Source organism: Schistocerca serialis, chromosome 3 (genome assembly GCF_023864345.2).
Source record: "Schistocerca serialis cubense isolate TAMUIC-IGC-003099 chromosome 3, iqSchSeri2.2, whole genome shotgun sequence".
Taxonomy (NCBI): domain Eukaryota; kingdom Metazoa; phylum Arthropoda; class Insecta; order Orthoptera; family Acrididae; genus Schistocerca; species Schistocerca serialis.
Genome location: NC_064640.1, coordinates 943,055,799 through 943,072,371, shown reverse-complemented (window position 1 = coordinate 943,072,371; position 16,573 = coordinate 943,055,799). Strand labels below are relative to the sequence as shown.

The window sequence follows — 16,573 nt, the reverse complement described above, 5'->3', positions numbered from 1 at the left end:
GTTAATATAGATCAGGAACAATAGAGGGCCTATAACACTTCCTTGGGGAACGCCGGATATTACTTCTGTTTTACTCGATGACTTTCCGTCTATTACTACGAATTGTGCCCTTTCCGACAGGAAATCACGAATCCAGTCGCACAACTGAGGCTATACTCCGTAGACACGCAGTTTGGTTAGAAGATGCTTGTGAGGAACAGTGTCGAAAGCCTTCTGGAAATCTAAAAATCAATCAATTTGACATCCCCTGTCGATAGCACTTCATGAGTATAAAGAGCTAGTTATGTTTCACAAGAACGATATTTTCTGAAACCCTGCTGACTGTGTGTCAATAAATCGTTTTCTTTGAGGTACTTCATAAAGTTCGAATACAGTATATGTCCCAAAACCCTACTGCAAATCGACGTTATTGATATAGGCCTGTAATTCAGCGGATTACTCCTACTTCCCTTTTTGGGTATTGGTGTGACTTGAGCAATTTTCCAGTCTTTAGGTGCGGATCTTTCTGCGAGCGAGTGGTTGTATATAATTACTAAATATGGAGCTATTTTATCAGCATACTCTGACAGGAACCTGACTGGTATACAATGTGGACCGGAGGCCTTGCCTTCATTAAGTGATTTAAGCTGATTCGTTACTCCGAGGATATCTACTTCTATGTTTCTCATCTTGGCAGTTGTTCATAATTGGAATTCAGGAATATGTTCTTCGTCTTCTTTGGTAAAGGAGTTTAGGGAAACCGTGTTTAATAACTCTGCTTTAGTGGCACTGTCATCAGTGACTTCACCGTTGTTATCGCGCAGTGAACGTATTGATTGCGTCTTGCCACTGGTGTGCTTTATGTATGACCAGAATCTCTTTGGGTTTTCTGTGAGAATTCCGTTGTGGAAATTATTAAAAGCGTCTCGCATTGAAGTACGCGTCATTTTTCGAACTTCTGTAAAACTTTGCCGATCTTGGGGATTATGCGTTCTTTTAAATTTGGCATGCTTTTTTCGGTGCTTCTGCAACAACGATCTGACCCGTTTTGTGTACCATGGGGGATCAGTAACATCACTTATTAATTTATGTGGTATATATCCCTCAATTGCTGTCGATACTATCTCTTTGAAAACATTCCACAACTTTTCTACAGTACATGTGTGGAAACAGCTGATATAGCAGTCAGTAAGCGATTAAAGGCAGAAGCCTTTCCACACCGGCAGTTTCTGCAGTGTCTAGAACGCATGCCACAAGACACAACAAAGCCCAAGCAAGAGCAGCCATTCTGTACTAAGGTCTCTCGTGTTAATATCGTATCTCTACTACCACCGAGCTGTGTCGCTTGGAGCACCATCCGGAACGCTGTTCGTGGACCACAGTTCGGTTCTGTGACAGGGCAGTCCGTTCTGAGACCACTGGAGTTAAGGCCACCGTCACATCGAGCCAGCAGGGTCTGAGATGCAGTTTGCTTGCCATAAACGCTGGGGAGTGGCTCACTGCCGTCAAGTCACCTACTGGACAGCGACGGCAGCTAGAGTCGTGCCACCGAACTTGCAGCCGTAGTTGCCGAAGCCGCCAGGACTAGAGTCGTCACTGCCAGAGGCGGTTGTGTCATGTGCTGCTGCTGGGGTCAGTGTTACTGGATGAGGCCGGAGCCTCAGCACTGTTTCACAGTGGGGAGCCGCAGTGAAACAATCTAGAAAATTGCCACTGTTTGCCTGGCTCTGCACAGCGTCGCCCCTGCACCCCAATTCGTCATCAGTCTTCTTCATATCATACCACAGTCCATGAGTATAAGCTTATAAAGATACAAAAGGAACTGTCATTCTAATCTCCACAGACTGATGAAGGAATAATGAAAGATGCTCGTATTCGTTGTGAGAAAGAAAATCGAACCACAATTTTTCCTCTGATTTGAATTACTTCGAAAGAAGTAGTCTGTGACACAAATAACACATATGATGCTACATATTATGCATATCGTTACGCTCTATTATTCTATCTTTAAAATTCACTGTACCTTTTTTATCAGTACTGTATTTTAAGAAATCTACTCATAATCTATATGCTTCATATTATTTGTTCCTCTTTGCAGAGGCAGTTTTGAAGTTGAAACTATCAGAGAAACAGATGAAAAATGGGCCCTTGACTTTGCAATCAGCGCTGATGAAGGAGAATTAGTGAAGGTGAGCCATGTCTCCATTACTACGATTTCGTACCGTATCACGACGGTAACGACCAGATTAGCAGCGCTATTTCGGCTTGGTGTTGCTGATGATTTCTTTGGTATATGTGATGCTAGTGATATGGAATAAGGAAATCTAAAAACAGATGAATTTACTTTTGGCCGCATCTCCTTAGGAATTTCAGTTCTCACCGCCAGCAGTTTCCTCAGTAAGAGATGCTACCAAAAAAATTTTCAGTTACAATATTTGCGGCCTTTGTAGAACTATTTTGCAATTAGATGTTTCATGACTCTGGAAGCCTGATTTACTTCTCTCTGTAGGCCGGGTTGTTTTCTCGGGTAAGCCGGCCGGAGTGGCCGAGCGGTTCTAGGCGCTACAGTCTGGAACCGCGCGACCGCTTCGGTCGCAGGTTCGAATCCTGCCTCGGGCATCGATGTGTGTGATGTCCTTACGTTAGTTAGGGTTTAATTAGTTCCAAGTTCTAGGGGACTGATGAACTCAGAAGTTAAGTCCCATAGTGCTCAGAGCCATTTGAACCAATTTTTCTCAGGTAAATCTGTCCATTAGATGAAACTGAATTTCTAGAATCGCGAGCCTACCATATTTAGCAGACTTGCTTTTCATATTGTGTCGAAATGGACATTTCCCTCTAAACGTAAAAAGATGTTCGTCAAAAGTTACGTCAAAACCTGGACTTTATGTGGAAGAAAGCCTTTCTCAAATTTCTCTACATGCAACCAGTTTATCATAAATCCTATGAGCTGCCCTTGTCTCCTTATTGTTAACTCTAAGAAAACGCATGAAAGCCTTATCTTATTCCTCGTTCCGCTGTTCACTTAAGTCCTCCCTCCCTGACTGTTGGCTCCAGAAGATATAAGCAAACCAATATAGACCTCTAATTCTTCCCCTGCTAGTTACTTCCACACCTTATGTATACTATTAGGACAACCTTCATTCGACTGTACACACGCCTAGCCTCTCTGTTAGGTTCCCTTACCACGACGGATATTATTTCTGGAGTAATTAAGAGGTGTAAGGCTTATTTTATTGAACTAGCGGGTGCCGCTTTTGAACCTGGTTTATCCCAAATTGTGAGATGGAGTTTGGCACTTAGTTGGAGGCTCTTTCTACCAAATCATTCCCTTTTTTCCGATGAAATAATATTTCATAGTGTTCTCATTACTAACTATTACATTATGACTATGATCTTCCTCTTTCATTACTTCATTGCTTTCCTCCTCCTCGCTGTCTGTGGGCAAGTATTCATCATCATTCAGGTAAAAAATACTTCTGTTAACGACATGAGCGTCATCTTGCATCTGAAGAAGAATCTTATCAGCCTCTTCAGGCCGAATAATCCTAAACAAAAAACTAATCCTATATTTAAATTCTAACCTAAGTTATTAGACAATAGTTTTCCCTGAAATTCCTAAAATTTTCGTAATTCATGGCTTACTTAAATCATTTCTCTTTTTGTATGAACAGTGTCACACATATATGAAAACTGTACGGTCTGAAAACAAGTACTGAGCTTCCCATCATCTGCATTCCTCACATCACAATGCTGTCTAAGGCTCAACAAATGAGAAACCTTCATTGTTAATAAATTCTGTCAACTTCAGCCATTTGCTGGCAACTTTGAGTCAGTTAATCCGGCTTATGTACTTAAATACCCCAAGCGCTCACTTTCGTTTATTCAGAAAGTGAATCATCATAAATTAAAGAAATAGTTAATTAATGGTATTTTTGCATAGTGGCCATTTAGATGATAGCTACAAGAGAGATGTCAAGGACCATGAGCATTGCAGGATCAGTAAGTAATGAACTGCATAAAGTATAAGTGTTATTGGTCTCAAAAAAAAACCACGTGCCCTGTGGAGGATTTACCTGATCTATTATAATTCAAATATATACAGTCTTAAAGACACTATTGTAGTTGTCTAATGTTTGCATCAAAGAAATTGCATATTGGTCAGTAAACCGAAAAAAATGGTTCAAATGGCTCTGAGCACTATGGGACTTAACATCTGAGGTCATCACTCCCCTAGAACTTAGAACTACTTAAACCTAACTAACTAAGGACATCACACACATCCATGCCCAAGGCAGGATTCGAACTTGCGACCGTAGTAATGGCGCCGTTCCGGACTGAAGCGCCTAGAACCGCTCGGACACAGCGGCCGGCCAGTAAACCTATTTCTGCTCTTTTGTCACCAGGTAAAATCCGTTCCCTTCTAATGTTGCTCATAGAAACCTATGCATCATAATCACCGCAGTTTTTGGCTAAAAAATGGTTCAAATGGCTCTGAACACTATGGAACTTAACATCTATGGTCATCAGTCCCCTAGAACTTAGAACTACTTAAACCTAACTAACCTAAGGACATCACACAACACCCAGCCATCACGAGGCAGAGAGAATCCCTGATCCCGCCGGGAATCGAACCCGGGAACCCGGGCGTGGGAAGCGAGAACGCTACCGCACGACCACGAGATGCGGGCCCGCAGTTTTTATCGCTAGAAAAGTCACTTACTAAAGCACTGAGCCCGAACCGAGTGGGGTAACGCAATAGTTACTCACGAGACTAGTCTGTGGAAGGGGCGATGTTCAAATTCCGTCTGACTCTCCCGATTAAGTTTGTCACGATTTCCATAAACTGCGTTAGTTTAACTGTTTCGTCGAAAAGGCTGCGACAGACTTTCAGCTGAATTCAAGCTTTTCCTCCAATTCTTATGACTTAAACACACACAGTCTACGTTGAACGTTAATATCCCTCTCTCTCTCTCGCTATCTCTCTCTCTCTCTCTCTCTCTCTCTCTCTCTCTCTCTCTTTCTCTACTTCCGCGTTCATTTAGGAAAGTTCATCAATTTAGACAACATTGTCTATGGAATGAGCAATCTGGTGCTATACTTAGGTTCAAATCAACAGTCAAGATCGCAGTAACATTTGTTTATTGACCGGTTTAGACTTATGGTTTGACAAAAGCCAAGACCGATATTTCCGTATCCCCTGTATATAGATGTAGATGTTGAAAGATTTGTCTAGTCATAGGCTCAGAAAATCAGCTTGGCAGTTAGAATAGTTTGCTGTCGTTCAATGACAGAGTTTGACCGTCAGGTTAAACTTAAAACTTTACGAGAGGCTTTCAACACCTGCGGAGATTTGGAAATATTTTTGCTGCTTTCAGTACCAGACTAGAGAGTAGTTCCAGTACATTAACATTTCGCGAGTAGGCTATAAGATACCGTTATGAAATTCTGAATTGTTGGACTTTAGTGAAGCTGAGGCGCTCCGAGACTGTTCATTTAAGCAATGTTGAGACAGACGGTTGTGTAAGAGGATCCGCTAGCACTTGTTCGCCTAAGAGCAAGATTTACTGCACTTGTATTATTTCGTATTTTAAGATGGCGTTCCACTTGAATCCGATCTTTGGAACAAGGTTAGATCACTACTCATAATTTTTACCACTATGAATGAAAATAAATAACTGCCTTTAATTTTACAGCTACATTTTCTATTGATTGGCGACTTCATAGGGTCATTTTTTACATATTTTTATTAGCTACCATCATAAATCTGTTGTAACTGCTACCAGGACGGTCGCGGGGTAGCAATGACGGAAAGCGCGGCAGGACCCGCGGAGAGGATTGCGAACACCAACACAACGGGAGAGGACGGACACGACCACCGAAGGACCAAATGAACAACAACAAGATCGAACAACGGAGTCACAAGGAAAAAAGGAACAAACACGTCCACTCGTACACAGAACAAGGAAGAAAGCTGTCTAGCGCGAAGCGAGGTGTAAACCGACGTACGCGAGATTAGACTGGCTGGCTGAGCTTATTTTTTTTTTCTTTATTGAGTTTCGATTCCCCCCGAAGGGGATGGGCTGGCAGCAGCTTAGTATGCCGCTCTTCAGCCTACAGACTTTGTTTGAAAAAGGTGAAGATAATAAATAATGAAAACAGGTGATAAAATCGGAGACTTAAATGGTAACATGGCGAAAAAAATCGTGGAACTTAGAACATAGAACAAAGGGATGATGATGCTAATAAAATACATATGAAGCAGACAGGCAAAACAATAGACAGTCTGGCTTCTGTTCCCAAAAGACATAAAATTCACACCCAGCGACAGCATGGTTTCTGTTCACAACACTTTGGAAAGACAAACAACACTGAACAATCATTTGAACACTGCACTAAAATTTGACAAATATGACATAACACAGCTGAGAGCAGGTGGGGGGGGGGGGGGAAACTGGACAGATGATGGGAAAATAAAAAGGGGGAAGAGAGGAAAAACGAAGGGGGGAGGGGGGAGAGGAGCCAATGGAGGATGAGGACCCATAAGAGGGGTGGGGGGGGGGTGCTGGGCAGACGCGACAGGGAGTGGGGAAGGCAGAGAAGTGGAATACAAGGACTTGGGGGGGAGAAGGGAGGTAGGGATAGGTTAGGCGGGGAGAAAACAGTATGGGAGGGGGGAAAGAGGGAGCCCAGGGAAAGGACAGAGGAAAGGAGGGGGGTGAGGATCAGAGCTGATAGGAGGGACAAATGGAGGGAGAGAGGGCATCATCCGGGAGGGGGAGTTGATGGAAGCCACATTGGGAAAGGTGATGAAGTGTGTAGAGATGGAGGGTAGGGGGGACACAACAGTGAGGGCGTGGCAGGGGGTGGGGATGGGAGAGGAGAGGAGCAACCAAGGGGTGAGGGGGATCAAGGCAGTGGGAGGTGTAGAGTATGTGTATATGTTTGAGGAATAGGAGCAGATGGGGGAAAGGAATAAGGTCATAGAGGATCCGCATGGGGGACGGGAGGCATATAAGGAAGGTGAGGCAGAGTGCATGATGCTCAAGGATCTGGAGGGACTTATAGAATTTGGGGGGGGGGGGAGGGGGGCAGACATTCAGGTTGGACTGGCATATCAGAGGATGGGAGGAATTAAGAATTTGTAGGTGTAGAGGATGGTAGAGGGGTGCACCCCCCATGTCCAGCCAGACAGGAGTTTGAGGAGTCGGAGGCGGTTGTGAGCTCTGGATTGGATGGAGCGGAGATGAGGGATCCAGGTGAGGTGACGGTCAATGGTGAGGCCAAAGTAGGTGAGGGTGGGAGAGAGGCGGAAAGGATGGGTGCAGACGGTAAGTGAGAAATCCAGGAGCCGGAAGGAGTGAGTGGTACGACCTACGATGATTGCCTGGGTCTTGGAAGGATTGATTTTCAGGAGCCACTGGTTACACCATGCGGCAAAAAGGTCAAGGTCATTCTCGTGAAGGCGTTGGGACCGTTGGAGGGTAGGAGTGAGGGCGAGGAATGCGCTGTGATCGGCTTACTGCAAGAGGTGTACTGGAGGGGGGGGGGGGGGTTGGGGCATATCTACCGTGTACAGGAGGTAGAGGAGAGGGGAGAGGACAGAGCCCTGGGGCACACTGGCTGAGGGGTAGAAGGTGTGGGAATTGGCATTATGGATGGCTGGCTGAGCTTTTGTTTTTTTTTTTTTCTTTATTGATTTTCAATTCCCCCCGAAGGGGGCGGGCTGGCAGCAGCTTACTACGCTGCTCTACAGCCTACAGACTTTTTTTAAATAAAGGAAGAAGAAAGAAACAAGGAAAAACAGGCGATAAAATGGTGATTTAAAGTGTAAAATGGCGTAAAATTGCGGAAAGTTAAAACAGAAAGCAAAAGGGGTTGGCAATATAGATAAAATACACAGGAATCAGACAAGTAACATAGTAGACACACAATTAAGAAACATGGCGACAGTCTGGTTTCTGTTCGCAAGAGATAAAAGGCACACCCAGCAACAGTATGATGGCCGTTCGCAACAAGTCCCAAAAAACACAACACGGAACACTCACTGTAAAACACGCAATGTAGAACACTCACTGTAGAACACTGCACGAAATTGGCAGCACAAAGACGACACTCCCGAGCCAAAGGCAGATGGGTGGGGGGGGGGGACCTGCAGGAGGGGGAAAAACAAGGAGGGAGGAGAGGAAAAAACGAAAAGAGGGGGAACCAAGGAGGGAGAGGACTAATAAAGGGGGAGAAGGGCAGACGCGAGAGGGAATGAGAGGAGGCAGAGGAGGGAAATGGAAAAGGACACGGGGGAGAGAAGGGGGCAAAGAGAGGGGAGGTGGGGAAGAAAGAGGATGGAAGGGGGCAGAGAGGGAGCCCGGGAAAAGGACAGAGGAAAGGAGGGGGAGTGCGGATCAGAGTTGATAGGAGGGGTAAATGGAGGGAGAGAGGGCATCATCCGGGAGGGGGAGTTGATGGAAGCCATCTTGGGAAAGGAGATGGAGGGTAGGGGGGACACAACGATGAAGACGTGGCAGGGGGTGGGGATCGGAAAGGAGAGGAGCGGAGCAACCAGGGGGTGAGGGGATTCAAGATGGCGGGAGGTGTAGAGGATGCGGATATGTTCGAGGAATAGGAGCAGATGGGGGAAAGGAATGAGATCATAGAGGATCCGCATGGGGGACGGGAGGCATATACGGAAGGCGAGGCGGAGTGCATGACGCTCAAGGATCTGGAGGGACTTATATAATTTGGGGGGGGGGGGGGGCAGATATCCAGGCAGGACTGGCATAACAGAGGATGGGGCGGATTAAGGATTTGTAGGTGTGGAGGATGGTAGAGGGGTGGCTGGCTGAGCGCGAGGCAAGCCTTTAAGTACGCTATTGGGGGCGCCGCTATTGGCCGCTGGGACCACGTGTTCCACTGTGGCGCCCTCACACTAAAAGCGGGACACGAAGCGCGCGCCGCTACAGCTTACGGCGCGATGGTGTAGAGACCTCTATGGGTCTTCGACGTCCATGACGTCTGGCGCGGATTCAAATTCCGCGGCGCGCGGTATCAGAAAATCTTCCTTATATTTCCAGAGAGAACAGCTGTGAGACATGTAGGTAAGACTGTGCTACACACCCTTAAGACGAAGTATGAAGAGATACTATAATTCAAAATCACTCATCTGTCCAATCCGACTCAGCTGATTGCTAGATGCTGTCGTTGGTAACAGTCATCCAGGCCAGTGGCAAGTAGATTGATGGGGACTTCACAATGTCTGAGATTTGGCTGATCGACAACTTGTTGCTCAAGGCGCTCCAGCACCCACTGTTGATACTTTGTGGGCTTGCATAGAGGTCACTGGAAGTTCGATTCCCTAGGAATATTAGGAACATACACAGGGCACTTTACATTCCTTGTCTAACGTTTAGGGACTCAATTTGCGAAGTGTCGGCCTCTCGCACCAAATCGGACTGTCGAAGTCAGTGATCGTGTACAGTCCTGTAATCAACATGATTTGTGTAATCGCACGGTACCTGTCATGTGGAATGAAGTTCGATTCGGCCGTGTCTCGCCTTCTTGATGATGCAGTTTTGATAAATATTAGTGCAGCCCGGGATTAGCCGAGCGGTTTTATGCGCTACAGTAACGGACTGTGCGGCTGGTCCCGACGGAGGTTCGAGTCCTTCCTCGGGCATGGGTGTGTTTGTTTGTCCTTAGAATAATTTAGGTTAAGTAGTGTGTAAGCTTAGGGACTGATGACCTTAGCAGTTAAGTCCTATAAGATTTCACACACATTTGAAGATTTGAAATGTTAGTGTAGTAACAATATCTCGTTTATAGATGTATTGAATGTACTAGCGTAGCTGTGTGCAGAGACAAAATTTAAGTTTAACCAGGATTGTGTAGTATGGTGGTCTGTCCCACAGCTGTACATCCACAGCAACGACGAGATCCCGGTACTGGACGTGAGCCCTCAGCACGAGTGGACGCAGATCAGCATGATAGCGTTCTCTGCCAAGGAGACGTACACTACAGAGGACGCGCGCCAGTTGTCCATCCGCCAGCGCCGCTGCGTCTTCGCCGACGAGATCAAGCTCGAGACGGACTCCATATACACGTACAGCGCGTGCACCAGCCAGTGCCGCATGCGGCTCGCGTTCACCCTCTGCAACTGCGTACCCACCTTCTATCGGCCCAGCAGTGAGTATGACAACCGCCTGCTGGTACACAAGCTGCAAAGCACTTCGTCCTACATCCTGTTAAGTTCACCGGACAAAATATTACTCGCTCCCTTAAAACAGCACACTGGTCGACTTGAAGTGCTGCAGTTGGTGCTGAACTGGTGCCAGGGGGCCACGTCACTCTTCACCGCTGACATAAGCCATGACAGTGAAGTGATGTTTATGTCCCAGTCGGTAAGATGGCATCAGCGTAGTGAGGCCGGCCGAGGGACCAGATGACGTTGTCCGAATGTACGGTATATCAGCTTGGTGTATCCAATGTGTCTACAACGGCTGGTATACCACTCGCAGTTACGAACCGCGGCGTAAGAACTACATTACTGGCCATTAAAATTGCTACACCAAGACGAAATACAGATGATAAACGGGTATTCATTGGACAAATATATTAGACTAGAACTGACATATGATTACATTTTCACGCAGTTTGGGTGCATATATCCTGAGAAATCAGTACCCAGAACAACCACCTCTGCCCGTAATAACGGCCTTCATACGCCTGGACATTGAGTCAAACAGAGCTTGGATGGCGTGTACAGGCACAGCTGCCCATGCAGCTTCAACACGATACCACAGTTCATCAAGAGTAGTGACTGGCGTATTGTGACGGGCCAGTGGCTCGGCCACCATTGACCAGATGTTTTCAATTGGTGAGAGATCTGGAGAATGTGCTGGCCAGGGTAGCAGTCGAACATTTTCTGTATCCAGAAAGGCCCGTACAGGACCTGCAACATGCGGTCGTGCATTATTCTGCTGAAATGTAGGGTTTCGCAGGGATCGAATGAAGAGTACAGCCACGGGTCGTAACACATCTGAAATGTAACGTCCACTGTTCAAAGTGCCGTCAATGCGAACAAGAGGTGACCGAGACGTGTAACCAATGGCACCCCATACCATCACGCCGGGTGATATGGCAGTATGACGATGACGAATACACGCTTCCAATGTGCGTTCACGGCGATGTCGCCAAACACGGATGCGACCATCATGATGCTGTAAACAGAACCCGGATTCATCCGAAAAAATGACGTTTTGCCATTCGTGCACCTAGGTTCGTCGTTGAGTACACCATCGCAGGCGCTACTGTCTGTGATGCAGCGTCAAGGGTAACCGCAGAAATGGTCTCCGAGCTGATAGTCCATGCTGCTGCAAACGTCGTCGAACTGTTCGTGCAGATGGTTGTTGTCTTGCAAACGTCCCCATCTGTTGACTCATGGATCGAGACGTGGCTGCACGATCCGTTACAGCCATGCGGATAAGATGCCTGTCATCTCGACTGCTAGAGATACGAGGCCGTTGGGATCCAGCATGACGTTCCGTATTACCCTCCTGAACCCACCGATTCCATATTCTGCTAACAGTCATTGGATCTCGATCAACGTGAGGAGCAATGTCGTGATACGATAAACCGCAGTCGCGATAGGCTACAATTCGACCTTTATCAAAGTCGGAAACGTGATGGTACGCATTTCTCCTCCTTACACGAGGCATCACAACAATCAGCAACACCGGTCAACCGCTGTTTGTGTATGAGAAATCGGTCGGAAACTTTCCTCATGTCACACATTGTAGATGTCGCCACCGGCGCCAACCTTGTGTGAATGCTCTGAAAAGCTAATCATTTGCATATCACATCATCTTCTTCCTGTCGATTAAATTTCGCGTCTGTAGCACGTCATCTTCATGGTGTAGCAATTTTAATGGCCAGTAGTGTATTAAGTTCACCGGACAAAATATTAGGCGCTCCCTTAAAACAGCACACTGGTCGATTTGAAGTGCTGCAGTTGCTGCTGAATTGGTGACAGGCAGCCATGTCACTCTTCACCGCTGACATAAGACATGACAGTGAAGTGATGTTTATGTCCCAGTCGGTACGGTGGAATCAGCGTAGTGAGGCGCTTGGACGTATCCATGACCAAATGACGTTGTCTGAATGTACGGTATATCAGCTTGGTGTATCCAATGTGTCTACAACGGATGGTGTACCACTCGGAGTTACGTAACGCGGCGTAAGAACTATGTTCGTAAAAAGGCCGTTACTGACTGAGACCGGACACGATTGTCACGCTTTGTCAAAGTCAATCGGTTCAAAACACAACTTAATTTGGTGCTGTCAGTCGATGCTGATCAGTCTCAACCAGTTTCCAAGCGTGTGCTGCGAAGGTAACTGCGTGCCAGGTCATTTGGATTCCAGAATCACGCAAAAGGCCATTTGTCACAGGGCCACATAAAGCTGCACGTCATCAGTGGATCGAACAATACAAAAACTTTACAGTAACTGACTGGAGCCATATAGTGTGGTCAGACGAGTCGGGATTTTGTCTCTTTTCAATTGATGCAAAGTGTCGAGTGCACCGACAGTCCCCGAGGCGTTTAATTCGCAGTATATGAAGTTTGTAATTCAGGCCGGAGGAGGGTCTGTGGTGTTTTGACTTTCGCCAGCTCGCTCATGTCACCGAGAACATGAAAGAAGAAATGGCAACATTTGGTCAGCGAGAATGCTGAAACAGAAATCTTCGTTCATGTTGACAGTAACCTGAACGAAGATATTTATTTCAACCTTCTTGTTGACCAAGTGTTGCCCTTTCTTCTACATTTTCATGAGATGCCGTGTGTACTCCCACCTTCCAAGATATCAACAGCTGATTCACACGGCTGCACGTATACGTCCCTGCTTTTGCGAGTATTCAGGCACCCTATCACATCCCGACTGATCCACTAAATCGGCTGATCTTAATCCCATAAAAATGTCTAGGATTATTTGCAACAACGTATGAAACATAGTACTTTACATCTCCGTAGCCTTCTACGACTTTATCATCAATGACATGCATCCCCTGGATATGGCATAACTGAAGACACTTGTGCACTCTTCTTTCTCGCCGAATTGTGGCAATTTACTGGCTAGAGACGGTATTGGCAAGATGTCTCCTGGAGGGAGGAATGTTTCGTCCGATGTGCTTATCTTACACAAGCTCTTTTATATGTTTCGATACGAGTGGCCAGCACTCTAGATACGCAAATGACTGGACGGCGGTTCAAATCCCCGTCCAGTCATCGAAATATGTTTCCCTAGTTTCCTCAAATCTCTTAAGGTGAATGTCGTTACAGTTCCTCTGAAAAAGACACGTCCGATTTCATTCCCCTTCCATCCCCAGACCGAGGTTGTGCTGCATCCCTATTAAACTACAGCAACTAAAGTTTGCCTCATACTACCTGCGACAGAAGGTTAATATTTCAACTTCAGTCACTTTCGACACACGACAACGGTGCTGTTGAGAACGGGTGGACTTTTTTTTTTTTTTTTTTGGGCGGTGGTGCTCGGGAGGGGGGGGGGGGGGGGGGGGGAGCGATGTATGTTACGGTACGACAGCCGTATAATCATCGTGTTTCTGGTACCATGGCTCATATAACTGGATGCTGGTAACCAAATCTATACCATGTGGGTACATTTATCTCAAGTGTCTGAAGATGAAACGTTGATCTTCCGAAACCGATAGCCTTTAATGCAAGAATGTGTGACACAGGCAAATTTTTTACTGGAATTAATAATCTCCACGGACCTGGCTTCTAATCTGTTATTATTTATATAACATTAACTTTCCTTAGGCTTGTGAGTTTAGCTTTTGATAAGCTTTCTGTTTCAGAGCCATACAAATCCTGTGACGCGGAAGGACTTAAATGTTTAGCTCATCATTACAGTGAGTATGAAATATTGAACATATTAGACTCATATTTCGTTAAATAGCGAGGGATAATCATTAAATAGCAGGAACTTTGCTATAAGTTTTTACAAAGATACTTACAGAAATGATTTTCGGTTTATTCAGCTGACATATTCCTCTTGTTACGCCATTTATATGGTCCGCCTGTCTACAAGCTTAATTAAATGTCTTCCAGGAAAAATGAAAACTTGAATGTATCTCACAGGGCAGTGAAGTGTGTACTGGTTTGAAAGTTTCTGTCAGAGAAATTTTTTTATAGGACCTAGAACTTTGTGTTTCACCAGCAATACTGTTATCGGCTGAGCTGTCCTGGTATCACTCACAATCTGCCCACAATACCCCACTTTTGTTGGAAAGTAGGAGATAGGTACCGGCGCAAGAAAGTTTGTTATGAGGTGTCGTGAGTCATATGTGGATAGCTCAGTCGTGAAGCTAATAGCCCAGGAATGCTGAAAAGTCCAGTGTTCGCGTTGGTACACAAATTTAATCTTCCCGGAAATTTCAAAAACGAATCTTAAGTGTGATCACAGCGCACCTGTGTCTTGATCCTCAAATACCAGCTTCTGATCCGGCAGATTTTCTTTCAGAGGGTGTGAATAATCAGGGCTGTATGTATGGGCGTCCACATAAATTTATCCAAGAGGAGGGAAAAAGCCATTATTTTGGTTCAACGGTCGAACAGTACTTCTTTCTTATGATTAAATCCATAGTATCCAACGAGCTATTACAAAAAATTTGTTTGTTCATGAACCAGTAATGTTAGATTACCACCGAAAATTAAAAATAGCAAACAGAAAAAAATCTTCATAAAGATTGATAAAATCTTGTTGGATAGGAACAAAAATAATCAGGGGAAAATATCAAATTATTACTCTCCAAAGCGTAGGAATGTAATTAAGCTTTAGAAATCACAATTGTGTTTTCCTAAATTGTAGAAACAGAATTAAACTTTAAAAATAACATTAATTCCCATCGTGCTCGGCAATACTAAACCTGCGATTTAGCAGAACTGCAGGCAATCATTGCTAGAAACGTATAAATGTAACGTCTATACCCTCAGATTCCAAATGGGGGCAAGAGCTACCTCTCCTCCCCCCCCCCCTCCCACCCAACCTTGTGGACGCCTATGGTTGTGTGTTGGATGTTTCAACACGCTAGTTTCAAATCACGTATTGTTACTTTTCTAGGGGCAGCTGTGTAAGGACGAACGTGGTCATGGGGCAGCAGTGTATGATTGTAGAGACGTTCCTAATGTTGCGCTTGCATGACAGAAAGTAGCAGTCACAGTTTGACCCCTCTTGTGGAAGTGTGAAACGTCTCTGCCCGCTTTATAGCTGACTCGTTTCATGTAGATCATTTTCGACCACCGTTTAAGATTTATTCAGCCAACAGTTCGACGTAACATTCAGTTATAACAGAAATAATTGCGATATAACAAATAGATAGTACACTCATCCAGCCCTTTTCTGTTTAGTTTCATGTACATCTTATAATGGTGATGTAGGAGCAATATTGATTTCACTAATGTAATAAAAGTTGTGCCATGTAGCGACGATAGGGTCTGCATTGTCATTCCTTTGTCGATTACTTTCAAAGTCGCCTGGAGAGTGGGAGCCCTGGAGTGGACCTCCGGCTCAAACCACTCGTTGGCGGCTTCGCTGTGTGTCGCTTTTGTTGGCTACCCGCGAAAATTTCTGGACAAAAGCGACTTTGAAAAGGGGTGTCACCTACCACGCATTTCGAGGCGATTGTACGGTGTCTTACCTTGACGTTACGTGTCTGAGGTACGGTCCCGGGCAATGACTCTGCGACAAATTGGTGCCTTGCTTAGTCGTTGCACATTTGACTGGCCCGCTAGTTCAAATTCTCGCTAGAGAGGGGGAATTCGTAAGCGTAGTCTCCGCTCGTTCTTGAGAGGAGCACTGGTCGTGGAATTTGATAAGCCGATGACAGTTTGGGTGCGCTGCTTTCTCAGGTACGCCACAATAGAATGGGGTTTAGAAACGGTAATTTTCTCTAATTTGATAGAATGACAACCAGTCACAGGTTTTTATTGGACGATAACTACTTTGTCGGGCTCCGCTTATTCCATAAGAACGCCTGAAGTCGAAAGAAAGAATTTTTCTACTCACTATTTTGCGAGCTGTTCAGGGAGACACTGCTGCAGACTCCGCTCTGTTCTGCGGACGCTGCGGCGAGACTCTGGGTTCAGACTTGGATCTGAACAGTACATGGATCTATGGCTGCGACTCTGGCGCTGCATAGCTGGCCATCTTCTGCTTCGCTCCGGTGTGTCTAGGATGGAGTCGGTCAGGTATCGGGTCTTTTTCACGATCGTCGTGCTAACGTTTTACTTCATTTAGTACCATTTTTCATTATTTTCTTATTCATTTACCGGATGTTTATAAATTAGTTGTGCTCGAGTGTCTTCCATTTGAGTAATGGATGAGCCTGGTGTTTCAGATCGACCAGCATCGTGTGTCGAATGGCCACCAGCACGGAACTTGTTGTAATTATATATCCATATCAGAGTCGAGCTGAAAAGAGTAAATAGCTTACAGAAGCGTTTGATGCTTCGCTGAATGCAGCATATATTCAAGGTTCCTTCCACAATTTTGTGCCTCCACATTTTGTTCATTACAGTGCCAA

The 16,573-nt window shown here is 45.5% G+C and overlaps 1 protein-coding gene across 1 annotated transcript in view; it reads left to right on the top strand.

Annotated features, from left to right (window-relative positions):
* The window catches only part of LOC126471288 (sodium channel protein Nach-like), a 149,640-nt gene that overhangs the window by 106,231 nt on the left and 26,836 nt on the right, over window positions 1-16,573 (top strand). Inside the window, exons 6-8 of the mRNA XM_050099407.1 lie at window positions 2,078-2,168; window positions 9,885-10,158; window positions 13,847-13,900. Of these exons, the coding sequence (XP_049955364.1) occupies window positions 2,078-2,168; window positions 9,885-10,158; window positions 13,847-13,900 (419 nt within the window). The remainder of the gene's footprint in view (window positions 1-2,077; window positions 2,169-9,884; window positions 10,159-13,846; window positions 13,901-16,573) is intronic.